Consider the following 22,389-nt stretch of genomic DNA (forward strand, 5'->3'; position numbering starts at 1 on the left):
CTCAACGCTCCCTCAAACATTAACTGCTAACTCCTAACACCCCTTACAACAGGCAGGAATGACACCCTTTGTAGGCTGAAGAAATCAGAGCCAACAATTCCTGGAGCTCAGCTGGGAGCGAGTCTCCCCTCTGACAGCACCAGGGTGGCCAACAGGACCGAGGGATGCAGAGCTGCATCCCAGCTGGTGTTTGCAAGTCACTCGAGCTGCCAAGACATGGTGCTGCTTTCACAGGGGTCTAGGGCTGAGCCAAAACAGATGCATCTTGGCAAAGAAACTGCTCGTGGTCATTAGGCCAAGAAATCCAGTAGCGAGCAGGGTAGGAGCAGCCTATTTTCAGACACCGCTGGAGAGCAGCCAAACCCACAGGGTTTAGAGGAGACAGAGGTAAAGGAAGGGAATACGGCCCATGTTTGGAGAGGAGGGTGGGAAGAGAAATCTGACTACATAAAACCCACCATGCAATTACGGAAGCAACGCTGTCTGCCCTGAGGACAAGTATTTCTGGACAAATGTTCGTAAACCTTCCCTCAAAGCCTAGCACAGGCTACAAGTTCAGACTGCAAGACAGCCAAGTGCTTCCCAAGGCAGTGACAGGAGCGAGTGCTGCAGCGACAGAGGCAGTTGCCAGTCTTGCCCTGTTTAATGCTCTCATCTGTAAAATGGAGCGATGTTTCCTACCTTCCAAAAAGTCAGGCAAGGATTCATTAATGTCTGCGCCAATGCTGTGTTAACGCTAGGAGGTGAAGATTTACCAGCTTCCTTTTAAGCTTTGCACAACTTCAGTATGTGCAAATACATGTAACGCTTTAAGATTTTAGTCATTTTATTCACATGTCAAACCAAAACATGAAAAAGTTGCATGCCTTTGCACAACTCATCAGTTTACAACAGGATTAAAACTTCACTGCATGTTTCTGACTAGCCCACATCTAAAAGCTGACTCCTAACAGCAGGCACTGAAGTTCAAACCTACCCCCCACCCCCCATATATTTGTCATGAAACCCCACAATGCCAAAGAATCAGCTCAGCACTGAATACCACTTGCTGGAGCAAGCAAGGTATCAGAAGGCATATCTGCCTCCCAGCTCTCCTAAGAGTACCTCTTGCGTTTCTCTTCATTACAGGAGCGTATTTGTATTAGAATAGCACTTCTTTCCTGCCAGAGTCCCTGCTTGCCCTACTGGGTCACAAAAATGGCTTGAATCCTTAATGGTACAAAGGTCTCGCTAATTAAGTGGGTGAAGTCGTTGCTTTGAAACAATGGGTATGAGTTTTCCAATAGCGGTTACAGTGAACATGGCATCAATTCAATTTAGGCTTTATGTAGAGGAATGAGGTACTCTGGTGCTTTTTTTTTTTTTTTTTTTTAAAGCTACACCCTCAGATTAAATTTTCTCTCATCTTGCTACTAGCCTTGGCTTCCTAAAATACTGACCTTTAGGGTTATCCCCCCAGCCAAGACCAGCCTGACCGCAGCGGTGCTAACACAATTTACATCAACTGACAAGCAAGGCATGTATGTAATTAATACAGGATTAGTACTTCAAAGAATTAGAAAGGCTCTACCCTAATAAAAACTGGCCCAGGCTGAGGATCAATCAAAAAACAACCAATTGCACAGAACAGCTGGGTCAGCTGTTGGATATGCCACAGCACAACCCAAAAATACCAGGCAGCAGAGGAGCGCTTGAACTGAAGGTAGGGACTGTTAAAGACACTAGGACACAACAGAGAGACACAAAAAATTTTTCTCAGAAACAACCACTAATTTGGGTACCCACAACGTTAAGGCACTTTAAAATAACCAATTCACTTTACACCGTGGATGTGGAAAGTGAATCTGGGGATGCATTCATTTTCTCTCCATCTTTAAGACAGTTTATGTCTAACATTGTAATATAATCATCCACGAGCCTGAGCTACATAATATCACGATGCAGAACAATCTCAGACTAAATAGTTAAGATGATGTTACTTGTTCAGGGCTTGTTTTGCAAAGACTGAGGAGCTGTAACTCCTTAGGGATTTCACTTGGCATCGCAGGTGCTCGGCTTACATTTATGCTCTCTCCTCCTTCACGTCTGCCCCCAATTTTGGCACACAGTCACAAGGCAATGTCTTCAGTAAGGGAACTCAAAATGGGAATGTCAAAACATTTCAGCTTATTAAGATCTTGGGAAATCAACACAGCAGGACCAGGAATTTAATTAAAGAAAAAAAAGTAGGGACATACTTAATTTTTCCAAGATCTCTTCATCTGACATTTTTGGCTTTTTCTTTTGTTTCTCCGTGTTCCTGACCAGCATGTCAGACGCTGTTGTGCTGTTTTCCGAAGGAGAAGAAATAGGAGAGGTGGCCACATCTCTGGTAGGAGGAGGAATAGGATCTATCACAGAGCGGGTGTATATCTAATTTTGTTGAGAAAAAGATGCAAGTCAGGTGAAGACTTAAACACTTCTATTCATCTTGTTATTACTGCTGTCAGGGATGTGTTTCTACAGCTACTTTGTTAACAATTAATGTCACCAAGCAAAGGCTCTCTGGTCCCCCCACCCCAAACAGGCAGGCAATAACACAGAGCTGCTCTGCCAGAAGGAATGGCTCCCACCTCCTCCCTCTTGCTCCCCAGAAGGGCTCAGCACCATGCCCTGAAGCGTGCATGAGGGGTCACTGTCAAGACCTGAGTGTGACTGCAGCAGCAGGGGCTGAAAGAAGTATTTCTGCTCACAGATTTTGTGTGTTCAGGTCGTGGAGCTATCACTGGGGGTGGGGCTGCATCATCTTCATCATCTTCATCTTCAGACACTGAGGGCACTGCAGGGGTCTCCGAGACAGCCTTCACATTCTGCACGTGGTTACAGAAAGAGCAAAAATAAAAACTCAGTTGCTTGTTGTGAACAAAATCACAAACATTGGATTGAGCTCTTAAAAGTGGCTGCACTGAAGTGCGTGCAGACAAACAGCAATCAGAACAGGCAAGCGAGTAACAATATCTGAAAAATTCAAACCCCAAAGATCCTGAGCCTTGGTGGGAAATGGAGGTGCAGTCCAGCGCTGCCTGATGCAACCGTTCAGACAGTGCTTGTCATCTGCCCGTGTGATGGCAATCCTCTTCCTACGGACCTACCTGGGCGCTCTCGCTGCCTTCCCAACACCCACACGGCAGACGCAGCAATTCCAGGGCCACCATCTGTGTTTGGAAATATCTGTCCCTATTTATGTTCCCTCTTCGTTTTGCTGCTTGCTTCAAACCCCGATCATGCAGACTGGAAATTTCAGTCTTTAAATGTTTTATTTTGGATCAAAACAACATTTTCTCTAAAAGCTGGGAGGTCAAGTTAACATCAGCTTTGGTACTGTGACTGAGAACTAAGTAATGAGAGATTCTGGCAGTAAAATCCGGAAATGTCTTTTCAAATCCTTTCAAAATTGCTTACAGAGAGAAAATTTTATGGAAAATAGGAACAAGGATTTTTTTATTATTTGTTAAAAGTATCTGGATATTTTTGCAATACCGTGGTTAGAAATCGAAGTCACTTTTAACCTTTTAAATTTGAAACTGGATTTGAAATTCATGGCATCCTTTATGTTATAAACATTTCAAAATAAACTTCCTCAACCTGACAGAACAGTTCTGCTTGTGCATCATCAGTTCACCAAGAGTGGCGGGGGGGGAAAAAAATTAAAATGAAGTTTTTTCTTCTAGAGGGGCAAAGCAACACAGTATTTCACTGAACCTAAAATACTTGAAGTCACCAGCACCCTGATATACAGTTGCTAAAGTGCACGTGACATAATGCAAAAGCTTAGCCTCTTAAAAGCAACAAGAAAAAACACCTGTGTACTGGGAATTCCCTGAATTTCCCCAAAATTAAAGGTTACCCAGTGTCTTTCAAAAACATCAGGCTCTCTCAGTAGACTAGTAAGTACTGGTTTTTTCAGTTTTTACTTTAAAATCTAACAGCCTCAGATATTCTAAACTCCTGAGGACTGATGTACTATGACATGTAATAATGAACAACGGCAGAAACGTTCTCCTTTTCGGAGAGAGTCTGAAGCAGTCAGATCTGGATATGCTGCCTCTGGAGGGAAGCAGAACAAGCCAACTCTAAATAATGGCACAGCAGTAAGAAAACAAGAGATGAAGGAATTGTGGGGGTTTATGAATCATCTTAAATTGAAAGTTTTGTTTCTTCCATTTCACACACATATACAGAAACATACTGTCTCTCCTAAAAGAGCAAAACGGGAGTAATGCCTGCCCTGGTAAGGACAGAGTAAAGGTCAAGCAGAGAGGAGGACAACCTTTTATTTCTTTTTCTGCTTGTGATTAGTTTGGTTAATCAACAATAATCAACATTAGTTTGGGACGATCAGACCTTGAAGGTTAGTAATTAAACTTCTTTTATATTACAGATGTTTACAGAGACATAAAACCTGAGAGCAGAGTGATTATCAAATTCTAAGTTCAGTAACAGATCGACTTCTATGAAAAAAACCAAACCACCAAATTATTTTATTCATTAATTCACTAATTTCTATTAGCTAACAAAAGCTACTTCTGCCTATGTAATTCTCCTACAGTTGCAAATAAAGTGAAAGGAGCATGCCTGTTTTTATAAACACGTATGCACTATACAAATATATAATGTTCCAATTTTAAAACACTACACAAACGAAAAGTTCACACGCAAGATTTTAAATCCCCAAGCTCGAGGCAGAACGTGAATATAAGGCTTACCAACGTATTTGATGAATTGTAATCCTCTGTCGATTTATCTGTAAAAGACAGAAAGTAATGCCATTATGAATTGTAAACGCAGCAGCAGTGGGGAGAGGAGAAAGGGACAAGATCCCTTCGGAAGGGGCAGGAAAAAGGGCTGCTCCTAAACCTAGGCATTACCATCAGCTTCCCAGAACAAGCTGACACCCAGCAGATACGGGAATAGAGGGTAAAAAAAATTGTGCAGATAAATGCAGCCGGCCCAAATCCCTGCTGCAGGAGGGTGGAATCTCCGAGAGCAACACCTGAATGAAGACTGTCCTCCATCCATATATACAAAATATTTTCAGTGGGTTAAATACCAACAGAGGCACTGTAGCTAGCCCAAGACCTGCAAGATGTTCCAGTCTCAGCCACCTAAACTTCCTGAAATAGCAACAGAGGACCCCACAAGCCAACCCGTGGGGTTTTGTTGGACTCTCCAGGCACATATGGGGAAGATTTGTGCTTTTATTCCTGCCTGGAGCCTTCCTAATTAATCCCAGTTTTGGTGACATGGCTCTGTCCTCTTAAAAGAGCCAAAGCAGGGGTTAATATTTAGAAAGGGAAGGAGTTACAGTTGAAAGGGAAAAGGAGTGGTGAGCAATGGTTGCAGGAATCATCCAGTGAGCAGGTAATCCATACCAAGAAGGCACAAAACCTCAGCAGCTCTGATTTTTAGAGGAATCCAGCCAGCAGTTATCAGGCATTAACAACTGAGACATATTCCTCAATCATGGCACGTGGGAACAGAAAGACCCTCACCCCGAGCATGCACGAAGCAACATCCACAGCCATGCTGGAAACTGAAACTAGTGCAAAATTTAGCTGCCTGTTTTCTTTAGGGTTTTCATCACTGGGATCGCAACACCAACACTCTGGGATCTGCCTTCCAGGTGCTGACTGTAAGTTTCAGAAAACCAATGTGTTTTGGGGATTCAGCTAATTGATTGACCTCTTTTGCAGCTATGCTGGGCATCAGGATGAACATTTCACAGGAAGAGGGGTGCTTGAGCAGCCAGAGAAATTCATTCACATCTTGCTTGAAAAGACAGATCTACTTAATCATTAAACGAAAGAATCCCCACATGCAGTGATAATGGAAAGCTGGACAAAGCAGCTGCATGACACAATCACCACGTACCTGTGAAACTCATGTACTTCTGGCTGTTGGAGATCTTCTTGGAGTTGTAAAATTCCAACACATCCAGCACTGCCTGGGGATTCTTCTTCTGCTCCGACTTGGTGATGTTGGAAGTCTGCAGCAAACGCGCCCATTGCTCTGGCATTCCCTGTGGGGACACATACCTCGTTAGCCCACAGCTAGCCTGCCGTAGCTCATAGCACACACAGCCACAGCTGCAGTCCTGTCACAGTTCCTGGAGTTATGCTGTGCCGTGAGGGAAATGGGGAGAAAAGAGGACAGGAGAGGAGAGGAGTGGAAAGGAAGAGACGGTGGGTCACTACCTTCCCAGCCACTGCCTGTGTTACAAGTCACTTGTTCCTTACGTGGACATGCAAATGCCACTCTGCTCATGGGGCTCTGGGTGAGTCCCAGGTCCCTGGAAAACCAAAAGGCAAAAACCAGACAGGAGCAGACCCAAATGCTGCAGCTCGGGAATAGCCTCAAGCAAGAAAAAAAAAAAACCAACCTTCATCCATAGATACACGTACATTTATATATCCAAGAAAGACCACAGAAGTAGCACACAGTGTATAGCAACTAGCACAACAGACACGCAACATCATTTGAGTCTTGTTGCAGTCCTAGAGTTCTTTGGTAATAGTGGTTTGGTGCCTGTTGTAACCACAGCTGGGAAAGCAGAGGTGTTAACTTCACGTATGAAGCTCAGAATTCCGTTACAGGGACAATCATTTCAGCCAGAAAATAAATACACCTGGAGTACAACCAGACTCGTGCCTTTCATCGCCAGCAAGAATAACAGTCTGTGTAGATGAAGTGGCAAGTGACTTGGATCCTTTATCAATAAAGTTACTCTCCTTGTCCAAAAGGAGGGCTGGATACAGCGCTGAGGTAGTGCCCCACTGGTACATCTAGGCTAACCCGGGCAAGTCTAGAGGCTGAAATGCAAAACACAACTGTACACATGATTCAGGTTAGGGGAGCAAAGCCCCTGAAAAGCAGCGTATTAAAGACAGGTCAAAACAGCTTGCTCACAAACAACTGCTGCTGCTATGAAATACTATCTCACAATCAAGAATAATAATATGATTAATTAAAACCCTTGTCTTCATAGTACTTTGCATGCCAGATGCTTTTATGCTTTTTTTTTTAATTGACATTTAGCCTCAAGACAGCACATACATATTCTGTCATAAGTAGTTATGCACAGCTGTGTCTGCCCTAAAGGGGAACTCTTGGTGGACACAGACACGCTGTAAACCTAATCCAGCTCCAGGAGAGGAGGGGAGGGGAAGGGTGGAGAGATAAACCATGTTTTGGTGTCCACACCACCGAAAAAACGGGAAAGGAAAAGTTTGCTGGCAGCCCAGCTCCCAGGATGTGCCAAGTTTGACAGTCTTTCAGCAGGAATGAGTGGGTAACCTCTGCAGATGTGCTTCAAAAGAGAGCAAAATAGATGATGGTAATAGCCTTTCCAGCATTACTATATAAAAGATTAATGGGTCTTGGCTCCTCCCAGCAATAAGCCAAACCACAGAGTTCTCTCTTCCTCCAGATTCACTTACTGTGAATTCTCCCGTGACTGCATCAAACCCCACATGAATCGTGTGTTCAAAGTCTGAAGGGAGGGAGATCTCCGGCCGCTCTTTCTCTTTCTTTTTATTGGCTGGAAGAGACAACAACAACAAAATCCATAAATCCATCAAGAAATAAAATCTCCCCAATAAGTTCAAGTTCACCTACCCAACCGCCTGCCCCTTTTGCTAGTCACAGGATTTCGATCTAAGGCAGACAAACTGCAAATTTAAAAAATTTGTTACTTAAGAGAAGCCACAGCAAGTGGACAACAGAAATAAAAGTCCTGTAATGCAGGACAAGGATAAGACAAGGAAACTGATATTTTGGGTACCTCAAATATCAACTGGTAGGGCTAGACTCAACAGTACAAGAGCTACTTACCTAAAATATTCACTCGAACTTATGAAGGTCTGAGTCAAAAGCACTACAGTGGCAGTAAGTGGAAGCCATGCAATTTTGAACACATTTTTTTATTCATTGTTTTAATCAACTTTTAAAAAAAAAAAAAATATGTGCTGTTAAATATACACTTGCTTCTCATATTGACAGGGACAAAATTAACTACAAGCACAGCTTATAAATTGCTTCCTTCACGCTGCTTCTGCAAAACAGAGTTTATGAAGAAAACCAAGTTTAACATGTGTGCTTCTGCTACAAAAGCTTATATGAGCAAAATCATTTATATTTTACTACTCACAAAATGAACTAAATGTGGTTTTAATAAGAAGCTTTGAAGACGCGGAGCAAGAGGGCAGAATCCGGCAGGTGAGGAGCAGAAGTCATGAAGAAACAGGAAAGGAAATAAAGCAAAGCAGATGCACCCTGCACATTTTAAAGTCAGGTCTTCAAACAAGATTATTATTATGCCTTGGATTAAATTCATCCATATTTATGATGATTAAGGACTCCACCTTCCTTTTAATATTTACTGTACTCAAGAAATCAGGATCAGTTTAAGAACAAAGCACATTCTACTCAGATTTGCTGCTGCTTGCAGTTATAAAATAAGCAGAGCCAGGAGAAGGTGACTAAACCACTTATGTTTTCCACCTGCTAACTTTTTTATCTCAAGCCAAACAGAATTTGTTTCGTGGCTGACATTCTCCAGTGTGTTTTTGGCAACATGAATACCAAACCCCAGGTACTTCAGAAACCCGTGAGGCTAATGCTCAATATTGCAGTTATTTAAGATAGTGGTTAGTTGTGCAGAGATGGTCAGGGCTTGCCCCAAAGGACCAAATCCTGTTCCCTTCAGTGCCAGCTCTGGCACCGTCCTCTGTGTCATTACAGAGTTACTGCTGCACAAGAGTCATTTTGGAGGAAGAAAAGGATCAGATTTGGGACGTGAAGATGGAACAGATTGTTTTCGATCCCTTTTTCAAACAAAACGGATGGGGGAAGCTGAATCGCAGAAGAATGACAGAGTTGCCAAGGAGAAGGAGAGAAAGGTTCCATGCTGGAGGAGCCATCACCAGGGCCAGGGGGGGCTAGAAGGAGATAGAAGCAGCTGCTGGTTAGCAGATGGTAAGCATCTGCAGTATGGAAGCCTGCCAGAAAGGGAACAAGCAGCTGCATCCAGCAGGTATACAGAAAAAGCTGCACGCACTAGCGGTGGATGGAAGGCAAGAGGAAGAGAGATGCAGAGCCAGCCGTCAGAGGCACCATATTCTAGAGGCTCAGTCCATTCCCCAGCTCAGCCCAGAAGCCCATCACTCAGGTGAGGAACAGGGCACCTGTACAAGCACCACGGTGCAGGAGTGCTGCACACCCACACATGCTCCAGGACAACTGCCACAATAGATTTGAACGTATCCCTAAAAAAGCTTAAGGGTATTAAGCTGCTACCCAGAGGTCAATATGCACTTAGGTTGTTGGGTTTTTTTAATTTTATTTCTGCATTCAGCCAGCCTGAGCTTCCTGCTGCAAACCCCAACAAAATTCTGTGCCGCCAGCTGTTGCAGTGTCCACTCAACAGCAAACGGAGATGAGTGCTGACTGCTAACTTATCCAAAGAGGCAGATGATGGCCTGAACTAGCCCCACCTACACAGAGGAACAGAACAGTTCTGGGGGGACTGATTAAATAACTTAACAGCCTCTGTCACATCAACACTCCAGCTCTCTGCTCACGTTCGACACAGAGAGTTCCAGTATGGCTACACTGCAATATAAAATCAGGGAGTGATTCTTCTGCATTTACGGCTTTATTTTGTTTTCATCCCCCTGAAGCAGTTAATGTTCTCCCAACCACCTTAGTTTCCTGCGACCATCTCCTGCAGCATCTCAACCCCTTGCATTTTCCCTGCCTCTCAACAACTCTTTGGGACAGCTACCACAAAGTCAAGCTAAAATCACTTTGCCTTAGCAGTAACGTTACAGCAGGTGGGACCATAGTTGCTCTGTGCCCTTTTTTACATCTGCCTGCCTGCCACACTCAGGGTTTTAGAGCACCCAGCCTGAATTCACCACCATGTGAACCACATGAAGCTGGCACAGGAACTCTGAGATTTTCCTTCAGCAGTCTCAGGGGACAACGAACTTCAGAAAGTTTTGATCCAAACTCTCACAGATCTAAAAGCCTAAACATATTAAACCATTAATAACATAACTGCATTTTGTAGCAGATATTTGTAGCAGGTATAAGATAAAAAGAATTAAAGAGATGGGCACTCCCAGTCCTGCTAAACACCTAATCCCCCTCTACAGTGCTTATCTTATCCTTGCAATGAGGCAAAAAGCCTTCAAGAATCTTAAATTAAAAAAATAAATAAAACATAAATCGTAACTCTGTTTAAGAAAGCCCTTGGTGGTAGGCAGGCCTTATTCCAACAAACACCTTAACCACCTTCTCATTCAAAATGTCATATGCTTGACGCTGCTGGAAGAGCCACCCCCCTAAAGTTTCCTTATGATGCTCTGGCAACTTGGGCTGCAACTATGAAGCACAATGTTTCACCATGAAGTAAGCCTGTGAGCCCGTCCCGAAGCATAGGGAGATGAGAAAGGTCTCCTCCACTGGTAATGTTAAGTAAAGTGCTCCTCCTGTCACCACAAAAAGGGCTCCCAGGCGCTGCAAACTGTCACCTTGTAGGTAAAACCCTCCGGGAGGCAGCTGCGAGTGAGCTCAGCAAAGCTCAGATTTGCTAAACGTGCCACGTTCATGCCAAATTCACACTCTCAGCTGGGACACTGATGAGCCCTGAGCCCAAGAAACTTCAGATGTTCACAGCTCCTGTTGAAAGCACCAAGTCACGAAGCTCTGCATCCACTTGGGATAGAACCCACCTAGTGTTTAGTTTATTATTAGTTTATTTTATTATTTAAAATAAACTGTCAGTTTTGGGAGTTTAGGCTGGGACAGAGGAATCAGGACTATAAATTACACCCTAAATTTTGCAGGCAGAGCACGACACCTCCAAAGCAGCCTGGCAAGGGGTCATAGCTCAATGGAAGCATGCAAACACCTATGAGGCCCAGGATTTAAACCCTATGCATCCTTTACACCACAGTTCTGTTCATGTAGAGGGGTAGCACAATGCAAAAGACTTTCCAAAGCACCTTCAGATAGAACTGCCCTTCTTGACCCAGCAACCTCTAAAAGATGCTCTCAAGATAGCCCCCTCGCCTTGTTGGCCTCTCCTCTGATCTGGACCCACAAGCTCTCAACAAGTCTGTTGCCTGCTCCACAGCAGGACCCCACGTGTTTGAGCTGCACCTTTGCATCAAGCACAATCCCTTCACCATCTTTCCCACCCATCCTTCATAAAGTGCCTGCCCCAGTACTGTTCCTTGCCTAAACAGCTACCGCTTCTCTAAAGGGGTCGACAGCATTGACTTCAACAGCTCTCAGGCTACAGCATAAAAGCCCACGTCCATATTTTCTGGCAAAATTAACCACCAAGCATTTCAGATCTTCACAGGCTCTTTACAACCCCAGCAGAGGTTAAATGCAAATCATTGGCTTCCCTGGGTGAAGATCCAGAGGTCTTGGATTTGCCCAGAATTGTATTCCTCTAACTAAATGGAAACCAACTCGCCTCTTAGTCCAGTCAAACTAAGAACACTCGAATTATCTCAGGCACAACCCAAAGAGAGGTATCTGAACACCTGGGAATTTCATTAATGCTTAAGCAGCAGGAGGCACTAGGAATTCAGTTGTCATGATGGATTAGAAGCTTTCCTGAGAGGAAAATCAACCAATCTGAAGTGAAGGTGACAGTGTTATAGGTATTTTTTCTTGACAGGAATTAGAGGACAGAAGCAACCATTCTTGTTTGGGCAGGTGTATTGCAACAGAAGGCTCTGCTGGGCTTGGCTAAACAAAAATCTCTCATGTCTCGAAGCATCTGTCACATTGGCCAATCTTCAGCGAACACAGGCATCTTCAGATCAGTGGCAGTCTGTCTGCTGATTTCACCCAAACCGTTCACTTTTGCAGCTCTCCTTTAAAATCAAAGTTTTAGTTCAAACTAGCATTTCAGGTTGTATTTCACTTGCCTATAAATTTCAGGTGATTTCTTTGTTCTCTGCAACTGTTGAGCCTAGAGATTTAAAAACCCCACTCCCCTAAGTAAGCCAACAAAAAAATTCCTGCAGCTTTTTAGGATTAATACTCATAATGACAAGTTCTAAGCAGGATCTGGCAAACTCTTAACATTGAGTTCATGGCTTTCTGGATTGCAGATTCAAAAATCTACATTCGTAAAACAAATCCAAGTTGCTAAAGGTATTAGATAATAATAACAACAATAATAATAAAAATAATAATGAATGCTGCCGTATTTTGTAGAAAATAAACCTACATTTTGCTTATTTAGCTACGAAAAACCATCACTCCCATTAATCTTTTCACTAACAATTAAGGAGGCAGCCTCCTTCCTGAAGCCCAGGAAGCTGAAGATACCAAGGGCTTGATTTAGTTACCCAGTGTCCAAATACCATTGCAATGCAGATTCTACAAAAAAGCTGATGTATTAGAAAGAGGAACTCCAAAAAATAGGTCAGATATAAAAAGAAACCAGCATATATTAGGGGATGGAGGTGGTTTTCTTCTTTTATCACTTCAAAAGGTTCACAAGAGAGAGGATTTTTAAATATCCTGGATCTTAAAAATTAGCATTTCATGTAAAGTTCACAGTTCCTATCTCCATTTCCATCTGTTACAATCCCTGTAACATCAGAAAATTCCATCAGTTCACACGAAATGTGCAAAAATTTGCAGTAACGGATTATTCTTCATGGCAAGTAGACAATGCCTGACCCAAACACTAAAACAGACTAAATGACCACGCAGTAACATATGACAGGCTTAGCAGGAGATGGCCTGTTAGTCATGCTTAACTCAAATTATTTGCTGTTTAAAGCAACAAATCAAACAAGACCTCCCTCTGCTCTCCACAAAGCAATTGCCAATGCCAACTTTAATTGGCCAGCTTGTAATTGGTACAAAAAAATCTGATTTTCAAGATCATTAAGGACAAGTCAGTCTGGGAAGTGGCACAGCTAGTCCCAGTCTTCAGGGGCACTGTTATCACGATTTAAGGGGGTTGGGGGGAAGGCATGAAACAGAGTACGCAGGGTGGATTAAATGTGGCAGGAATATTCATTAGAAAAAAAACAGACCTACAGCCAGCACCTTATGTACCCCAAAATGACCAAGACAGTTGTACAGGAAACAAACACACAACATTTTCTAAAACCTAAACCACAACTAAGCATCAGGTGCTCAATTAAGGTCATTCGGAGCAACATTCAGACAGAAGTTTTATAAGAGGAGGCAAAATACCGCACTTTTATCTCCTGGTAAAATAGATCGGTAAAATCGGTCCTTCCTTTTCTTTTCTTCTGGGTTGGGAGGCAAAGGTTTTGAGCCGTGGTTTAAAGTCCCAGCATCTTTGCTTCCCGATCCAATCATAGTGCTGGTATTTCTCATTGGAGGTGCGGGAGGTTTGTCTTCCGTTTCAACTCCATTGTTAGACATCTTCAGCTGGGGAGGCCGTTACTAAGAATAGGAAAAAGAAAAGAAATGAGAAGGCTTGTTGGTTTATTTTTTGTAAACTGGAATTTCACACTGCCAAATGAATCACCAGCAGGTATTTGCAGACCAGCCTGTAGCCTCAGATCTACACAGACTCGGTGTCAGCACAACAAATTCTACTCAAGTTCCAAATTTTTTCTGTTAACGTGACTATGATCAAGCATTTCAGTTATTGATCATTAGGAAAAGCTTCTTTCAAGATACAGCCAATTCTCAAGCAAACCATGGATAGTAAGCGCAGGGCAGGGAGCCAGATGGTTAATACAAGGTAGCGAAGAGCAGGGATGCCCGAGAGGAGCCAACAAGTTGCCAAGCTCATAAAGCCTCTCAGAACCATACTAGTTCCACCAAAAACTACATCAAGAGGTTCATATTGGTCTCCAACACAGCACGACATGGAGAGGCTGAAGTTTGCACTCCATGAGTTCCGACGGAGCCGCTCAGGCTCCTTTGCTAAAAGGCTGCTGAACTGGTTGGGAGGCAGCAACAGGCAGGAAGCCACAGAGCCGCACCACGTCACCTCGGATGCAGTGCCATGACCCTCGCTGATCCCGAGCCGCCCTGGCCTTTCTGCAATAGCGGCACGCTTCAGGCGCAGTTCAAACCGCCGGGAAGCTGGCTGCATTTTGTTCTGTTGGAAGGGTCAAACAAAACTAGATCCCAAACACACACACAAATCCTTAAGTAAATAATCCCTGCTGCGCGGATTTGAAGACGGAAGCTTTGGAACAGGGTAATAGATTATTTCTGCAACAACTCGTTTGTTCCACCCAAATGAGATCAGCATTACTCCAGACACAGCCTGGCTGCAGTGAGATCCTTCTGGAAACTGGAATTTGTTTGCATTATGTTCTCAAAAGAAAGTTGGGAGTTAACTGCAGAACAAAGACCAAAGCAGGAACAGTTTCTGTTCGTGTGGGAAACGCAGTGCAACAGCTTTACAGATTTCACAAACAGTAAGGGAAGATGCTTTGCTCATTACTGGGTAGCAGAAAGTCAAAAGTGGAGAGCAAACCGCAAGTGAGAAGTCCAGTTACAAAGCCAAGGTCACTGCTAGCTTCCAGGGAGTTACTTTTCCACAGGATGGACTTAGAGGAACCGCACTGGGTCATACCCCAAAGAGATCCCACAACCATACCACAGTCCTATGACCACACACCACCCAGCCAGCCTTTAAAGTCTTCTTTGGCCAAACTACTGATGCCCAGCCTAACTGGCAAGATGCAGACCCAGGGCACGCTGCTCTTAAAGCTGCAGGGAGCTAAGGCAGGCAAAGGACGCCTGCAGAAGGCACTCAGCAGCGATGTGTTAAGGCTTTGCTGAAAGCAGCGGTTCCCCAGCTGTCACTCACAAAGCTGTCGCTGGTCTGCAGCTCCACCTTCTTGTCCACTTGTTTGGTTCCCAGTTTCTTCACACTTGCTCTGCACCGGGAGGGCTGTCAACACTGCACAGCCCGTAAGGCTTTGGACAAGCCTTCACACACAGGGAGCTTCGGAAGAGGTTTGAGCCCAGCCCCGCTTCCTCCCAACACAACTATGCACTGGAACTTTAAATGACAGACTTGCACGTGGAGTATTGATTTTAACGGTGGGACAGCCTGGGCATTCAGGAGGGGTAGGGGGAAATTTGCTGTGCGTTTATCTGGGCGTGTTTTGGCACATGCCCCGTGCATCGCCCATCGCTCATGCTTTAGCCTCATGCCATTCTCCAGCACAAAACGGAGCAGAACTCAGCAACAGCAGAAGTGCCAGCCGTGAAACGGTGCAAACAACTACTCTTCTTGTTTAAGCAGAGGGGAAAACAAAAGCCCAAACTAAAACCCAACCGGTAAACTTGGCAGCCACTGCTGCGCACATAACTTTGTGCGACACGAAGATATGGAGGCCTTACTGACAGGCTTTGCACATCGCAGTGGCAGCGGTTGGTGCTGAACTGGCACCACTAAAACATGTGAAACATAAGCCGAAGTGCCACGTAAGAGCTGCATTCTTTGCACTGATGCTTATTTAACCACAAGAACACAAATTGCTGGGAGGGTGCTAGGAATATGCCGCAAATAAGGAAACAGAAGGAAAACGAATGTTCGCAGCTCTGCACCTGCCAAACAGCCCACCCCAGGAGCAGGCACCACATTTGCAGCTCTAACACCCTGGTTTACCCACACCCCCCCAGGGGTCTGAATAAAGGTGCACCCAAAGATTCCCCCACCAGCCAGTCTCCCTGGGGCCACAGGCATGGCTGAGATGGCAGGGGAGACTGCCTCACTGCTGGGTCCCTCTCCCACCGAGCAGAGATGCGAGTAGGTGAGAATCGGTCCTTGCTACCTGCTGTCAGAGGCACAGGGCTAAGCAGGGAACAGAGTCAAGTTTCCTGTATTGGGGAATGGATGCAACATCAGACCGAAGGGCAGTACAAGGAAGAGAAGAGAGCAGCAATGCAGGCTGGAGAAAAAGAAGTGAGAAGACACCCACCGCCACCACCCAGATTACAGGCAGAGACTGGCCTAGTGTTGGGGAAAGAATAACATAAGAAAGAAACAAACAAAAACCAAGGCAGCATGAAAATATAAGACAAACCCCTGGATGTCAAGCATCCTCACTTTCAGTTCCACCAGTGCAAAACCTCAGGGACATCTGCTCACATCTTCAATATCAGAGGGTTTTTCAAAATCCCTCAGTCGGAAAGGAGAGCACACAATACAGTTTTACCACAGGGCTAGAAACACTGGCAGTACAAGCTCTTGTTTATCTTAACATTATTCCCTGAATGAGCAAGTAACTGCTGAGAACTTACATGGTTTAACAAACAAACAATATTGTTTTACAACTATTTGATAACTGCAACTGTCACGTGGGCAAAGCCTCTAGTTCACCCTCCCCTTTCTTCTTCATTGCTCGAGCTCGCAGATCTTTCTCCTCATCAAAGTCTTACGTTTGGAGTTACAAGAGCTACTTAATGTTTGGAGATGGGAGTGAGAGAAATCCTTCAAGCCACAAAATTAAGAGACTGATTCTACAGAAGTTATCCCCTGTAATAGCAGCACTATCCTACAAGGTTCCCAAATACCTTTTCCCACTACATATTTAAAGGGAACGCCAAAAATCTGTTTACATGAGACCTTCCACTGTGATACAGTGACACAGTCTATCCCCAAACTCAGCATCATTATACTTTAAACTTGTGTTGTCTTCAAAGTATGTGGATGAAACCCCGTTCTGGCAGAATTACGGCCACCTCTCCAGGGCTTTACAGCAGAGCTGAGAGCCTGGAACACGGAGCCATAGCAAGAGTTTACGGGGGTGGCCGCCTCCCTCACCATAGCCTAGCTGACTGTACAAATTCTCCTCTTCCTAAAATAATCTCCTGCCGATTCACATGTAAGCAGGCTTTAAACCACCCCTCTTGTGCAGGGCTCTGCTCAAATTCAAAGCACCAGGCAAGTGCTTCCCCAGCCAGCGGAACATCAGTGCTCCGCCACGGAGGTTGAGTCACTCGGCGTGATCCATCCCAACAGGAATGCAAAGCGTCACCGGAGCGAGTTACTCCCTTCACACCAGCACAACTCTGCTTGGAGAAAGTCATCTTACGTTTCCACGGCATGATTAAGTGAGCTGCGGAAGCAATGAAACAGCACGTGAACTTTTCAGCTGGAGTCAGAGGAGGGAATGCATTTTAGCTGCAGACACGATTATTCTCCACTACCATATATTAAAATAGCAGCACTCAAACCAAACCCCACAGACACCACTAGGAAGGCATAGCCATGATGTAGGACTATTATTTCTGCAGCCATTTGGGAGTCCTGAACTGAAAGTTTGAGTGGTCTCAGCACACAGGACTTATGAAAAGTTTTATTAGGTACCGTAACCTGCAACTGCCATACGTCAAATTACAGTGGCCTTCAAATGCTCCCTGCCCCTCTCCCCATCAATTTTTGAAAGCCATTAGCTAAATTAGATTACCCCGGCCTCACCAGCAGACCTGACAAACGCTCCTTTCACACCTCTGGAACACTTCTGCAGCCAGGAAGGAGTGGCAGACAACCACACACAAGGGGACGAGAGGCTCAGGAAACCACTTGGCAGCTCAAGACAGAGCAAGCGGAGGCACCGAGCAGGAGGCGGCACCCACAGGTGCCAACAGCTGCGTCTGAGAGTTCAAAGATCCATGCAGGTCTGCTGATCTGTTTTCCTGTAATACAGGTGCAGGTTCCTGAGCCGTTTATCTAGCAGAGCGGGACCTCAACATGTGCAGAGCCTTCCAGCACTACTGTAACGCACACACCAAAGGCGGGGGGGTGGGGGGTGGGGGGGGCGGAAGAAAGAGAAAGAGAACAAAGATACTCTATTTATGTAATTTTTCCTTCTGCTAAACCACATCATTTCAAAGCTGCTGCTCCATGCTGAACTCTTAAGTTTCTATCAAGCTAGTTGTGTTTTCTTTGCATTCCTTAGCAAGACAGGCAGATGACTGATTGCTAAAACAGAAAGCAATTAAAAAGTCAGAGGAGCTGAAACCTACGCTACAGTAGATGCCATAAAGATAACTATGTCCAATGCATACTAATTGCTGGAGTCAACACGAAAACTCATAAAAGAGCCATCTATAATTCATGCAGTCTGGCAAGACAGTAGCTGTAAGTTACTCACTACAACTTACAGATGAATAAAGTATATTAAACAAGAAAAGGGGGGAGAGAGATGCTCAGCAACTGTTTATCCCTCTCTGCCTACTACCAGAAGGGAATCTCACGTTTTTCCAAGATGCTATTTTTCTGTTGTTGCCAGGGTGAGGAAAGTGTGTCTTGCCCACAAAAAAAGGCAGGAGTCCTGACTTTTAATTGAGGCGATCCCAATTAGAACAGCGGTTTTACCTCCACACCAGTATCCCTGCACCCTTCCACCCCGTGGCTAGAGATTGCCTGTGCAAACACACGGTTAAAATCTCCTTCTTCCCCCTTGTACCACCTCAGCAGGCAGGAGCACAGGCGTCCCCTGCTCTGCTCAAACACATTGCAAGCAGCAGATTCCCGCCCCGTGTGTCACGCTTTCATCCAAATCCCAGCAGAAAATTAACAGCAGACTTTACCAGCTAGGTTTTGACAAAGGATGAAAAGACACCCCTTCATTTTTTCTTTATTACTTTATGTGGGACTAAGTCTCAAACACAGTCTCACACTGAAGGAAACGTGTTCCACCTGAAAAAAAGGCAAGAGGTGTCCTTTTCCTCCTCCCGACAGCAGATGGGATCTGGGACACATGCTGTCATGGAAAAGGGCAGCAACAATACACACACCCTGAGGGAGGACAGACTGATTGTCACATTTAGAGGTGATTAAAAAAACAAAACAAAACAGAAACTGTAGCATCTAGCTGTCTCCCCAGCCAGTTAGCCCACATCTGAGTGCTGAGCAAGTGTGCCAATTAAACAACAACAAAAAAAAAGTCAAGGGCTATCAGTGCATCTGCCCAGACCCCACATTTACATGTGAATTAAAAAAAAGCACCCAGGTTTTCATGTAATACATGAAACAGCAATGTTTGTTCATCTACCTTTAGAATTTACCTGTTAGACCCCTGCAGGTGCTGCCAAGACCTAGAGACACAGATGAAACCGCTAAATGAAATAAAACAATAATCACTAAAAATAAGTTTATAAGCGAACGTACCCACTGCTACAGCCAGAGTGGGTGGGTGTGAGGAGGGGGAACAGAGACACTCATGGCAGGCAGCCACCTCCTGGTTGCCCTCTTGCCCCACTGCCAGCCTTATTTCATAGTGCTAGACATCCAGGATGACTGACCAGTTACAACCCAACAGAATGCTGGCAGACTGGTGGCTTTTAAAATTCCAAGTCACGGAGACTCGAGGGTCCTTTTAAAAAAAAAAAAAAAAAAAAAGCCTTTAATATGACCCTACCTGTTTGAGCTAAACTGCTGGGTGGGGTTCCCAAGCCCATAGTTTGCAGGAAGACAGGGACACCAGCACAGTGGGCGCTGCTTCTGGGCAGGAGAGCTGTAAAATCTCTTCCTGGGCAGATATACACACTAACCCATCATACTGCACAGATATGCTTCTAAAGAAGAAGAGACTAATTATAACCGCTTGATTCCTAGCAACAGCGCAGAGTTCTCCTTTCACTCCAGTTAAGCTTCTTTCTGGATTTTTTTTTTTTTAATTTAAATAATCAAGGCCCAGGTTTCGCCAGCTTCCACGGTGTGGCCCCATGCACGACTGCTCTGCCAGTAACCCAGACACAGAGAGGGTTTCAGTAGCACCCAGGCAGGTCAAGCCCTTTCCACCAGCTTAGGCTCGAATCCAAAACTGCAGAGGGGCGATGCCAGTTACATTGCCATGTTTCGCCTTAGCTTTGCTTGTTTCACCAGTAACTGCCAAATAACCATGTCACCATCAATGCCAGCTATGCACAAGTACCTGGGGCGCAGGATGAACTCACCTTGTGTTCTGGGTGGGTAGCTCATGCTTTGAGAGCTGCAGAGACTAGCTCTGGCTGTTCCTCTCCCTGGGCAGCAGCCTGCTCATTTTGAGCACTTACCCCATTCCAACAGTTTTTAAACCGCCTGAGAGAAATAAATTGCTCCCGTGTTTAAAAAAAGAAGAAAATCTGAGCTGAGACAGAAGGAACCAAGAGTATCATTTTAAAAAGCTCTCAGTCCACAAATCATCCTCCTTGTTTCTTCATCTCCAGAAGTACCATCTCCCCTCCCCCAGCTACATGCCTTAACACGTAAGTTCCCCGTTGCAGATGTCAGGACAGGCTCCCTTTTCCAGCGCAGTACAGAGCAGCCTTGGCTTCAGTTCCACTTTTCCTTGCAGGAAGGCAGAGAGCTGCAACCACACAAGTCAAAGTAGCGACTAGAGTTGGAGCTTGCTTAGCAGGGTGGGAAAAATAAAGGCCTCTTATGTTAAAGCATACCCAAAGCCCATATAAGCACGTTTCCTGGAGGAAATCTGTGTTCCGGAGGAAATGACTAGATGTAGCATAAAAAAAATATATTAACACACGCAGTTAAACACACCCCAGCTACTCACCACCGAAGTTACTTGGCTCTAAGTCCAAACTGCACATTAGCAGCAGTGGTAACTGAAAGCAGCTGAATCATTAATCATTTTTCCATCCAAAAGTTTCCTATCCAGAAGATGAACATAGAGCACTGGGCTCAGACTAAGCCCTGCTATCCCCTAATGTGGATTAATTCCTAGTACAACGTATTCATGTTTTAAATACACGTAGGTATTTACAAAAACCACACCTTGTTAAATGCAGATCTACCATCTGACATTTAGCAATGGGGGTGGGGGAGTAAGAAATACGTCAGAAAACTAGAAAATTGTCAGGTCAAGCCAACAACATCCCACACACAGAGGACCTGATAATGCAGCGGTTAGCAAAAAGCCACAGTATGTAAAGAGCAGAAAGTTTGCATTAATCTGTAAAAGGTGAGTTTTTCTAAGGAGAAGAGACACCGAGACAGAGATGTGCGAAGAGGAAACCGCTGGTCTTAGGAGTTGGGAGTTCATCTCTTTTCTCACTGAGAAACTAAAAAGCAAGGAGACAACGCAAGCATCATTCACGGGTGAAGCCATCCAAGAGCCTCAATTAGACTGAGGGGGAAATGCCACAACAGTTCAACGCTAATTGGAAATGCAAACATTTATTATGAGAGTAGGGCTCGCTCCTGTGTATAGCTCCATTGTGTTCCCTGCAGCTAATGACAGTAGGAAGCCCTGTGCTCTGTAGTATTTATGTAACGACTGGCAGAGCTGTCACATTCCCTTAATTGCTAGCCAGGATTTTCATAATGGCAGAAGTTTTCAATTAAAGGAAATCGCAAAAATTGCTTCGGTTTCACATTGCTTTGTTAGAGTTTTGGTTCTTCTTCAAAGTTGGGTAAAGAGGAAGAAAGAAAAATTCTCCCAAGACAAAATAAGCTCTGCATCAAACAGGAGCTTTTTGTAGACAAACTGTTTTAAGAGGCAAGGAGAGCACAGTCAAATACCCAGAACTGAAAGAGCTAATTTAGCATCAGTAAAGACAATTTGAGAGCTGCACATAAATCTGCTTCAAGTTTACAATGATTACTTCTTCAATTATGATACATGTGATGCTCCAAAAGCAGTTCATTTAAAAGGAAAAGTGAAAAAGCCTATGGTGGCTTTGGGTTTCCACCTAACTGAGCTTTCACAGAGGAGCCCTCCTTGTTGTAGAGCATCAGCTCTGTGTTTATAATTACATGCTATCTAGCAAAACACCTTTTGTACCTACTTTATAATCCCAGTACGTACAGAAGTAAGTGCAGTAAGTATACTGTGGCCAGGGTCTGGTGTTCCTAGACTTCCTTACTTGTACCCAAATGGGCTGCAGAGCATTCACGAGTCCATTAAGAATCATCATCATCATTTAATTTAACGAGCAGCAGTTAGTTTTTAGGAGGTACCATCAGGCCTTTTATCGCATCATTTATTCAGATCCCAATCTTGCCAGTTGAGAGAAGAAAGCTCTATAGGACTGGTACAAAGGAACTGCTGTTTCTGCAATATATTGCGACACAACTCTGCATTAGTGCTCAGTTAAATAAAGCCCATGAACCAAGCGAACTATTTTTACTCCCCTGAATAAAAGGAAACATAAGAACATCACTTACTACTGTAGCAGGCCCATTTTAAAGCACTGTGTAATTACAAGTAGAAGTTAATAACAGGAGCAGAAATAGTAGGCAAGGTTTTCCTCAATATCTTTGTGCAAGCCTTTCTGGGGCATGGATCTTCTTAGCCTGCATTCTTGCTACGATTACCTAAATGGCTTTAAGAAGACACACGGATCTTCATTGCTACCTATTCAAAA

The 22,389-nt window shown here is 44.4% G+C and overlaps 1 protein-coding gene across 6 annotated transcripts in view; it reads right to left on the reverse strand.

The window, feature by feature from the left end:
* The window catches only part of PAK1 (p21 (RAC1) activated kinase 1), a 73,609-nt gene that overhangs the window by 17,804 nt on the left and 33,416 nt on the right, over positions 1 to 22,389 (reverse strand). For 5 of the 6 annotated variants that reach the window (XM_040584126.1, XM_040584125.1, XM_040584124.1 and 2 more), the window contains exons 2-7: positions 13,278 to 13,488; positions 7,476 to 7,576; positions 5,911 to 6,058; positions 4,746 to 4,783; positions 2,733 to 2,849; positions 2,238 to 2,412 (exon numbers count right to left, since the gene is read on the reverse strand). In XM_040584126.1, the coding sequence (XP_040440060.1) occupies positions 2,238 to 2,412; positions 2,733 to 2,849; positions 4,746 to 4,783; positions 5,911 to 6,058; positions 7,476 to 7,576; positions 13,278 to 13,467 (769 nt within the window). In that variant the 5' untranslated portion in view covers positions 13,468 to 13,488. Of the gene's footprint in view, positions 1 to 2,237; positions 2,413 to 2,732; positions 2,850 to 4,745; positions 4,784 to 5,910; positions 6,059 to 7,475; positions 7,577 to 13,277; positions 13,489 to 17,486; positions 17,774 to 22,389 lie in introns of those variants that run through there. The other variant, XM_040584121.1, reaches the window with a different exon arrangement.

Source organism: Falco naumanni, chromosome 2 (assembly GCF_017639655.2).
Source record: "Falco naumanni isolate bFalNau1 chromosome 2, bFalNau1.pat, whole genome shotgun sequence".
Classification (NCBI taxonomy): domain Eukaryota; kingdom Metazoa; phylum Chordata; class Aves; order Falconiformes; family Falconidae; genus Falco; species Falco naumanni.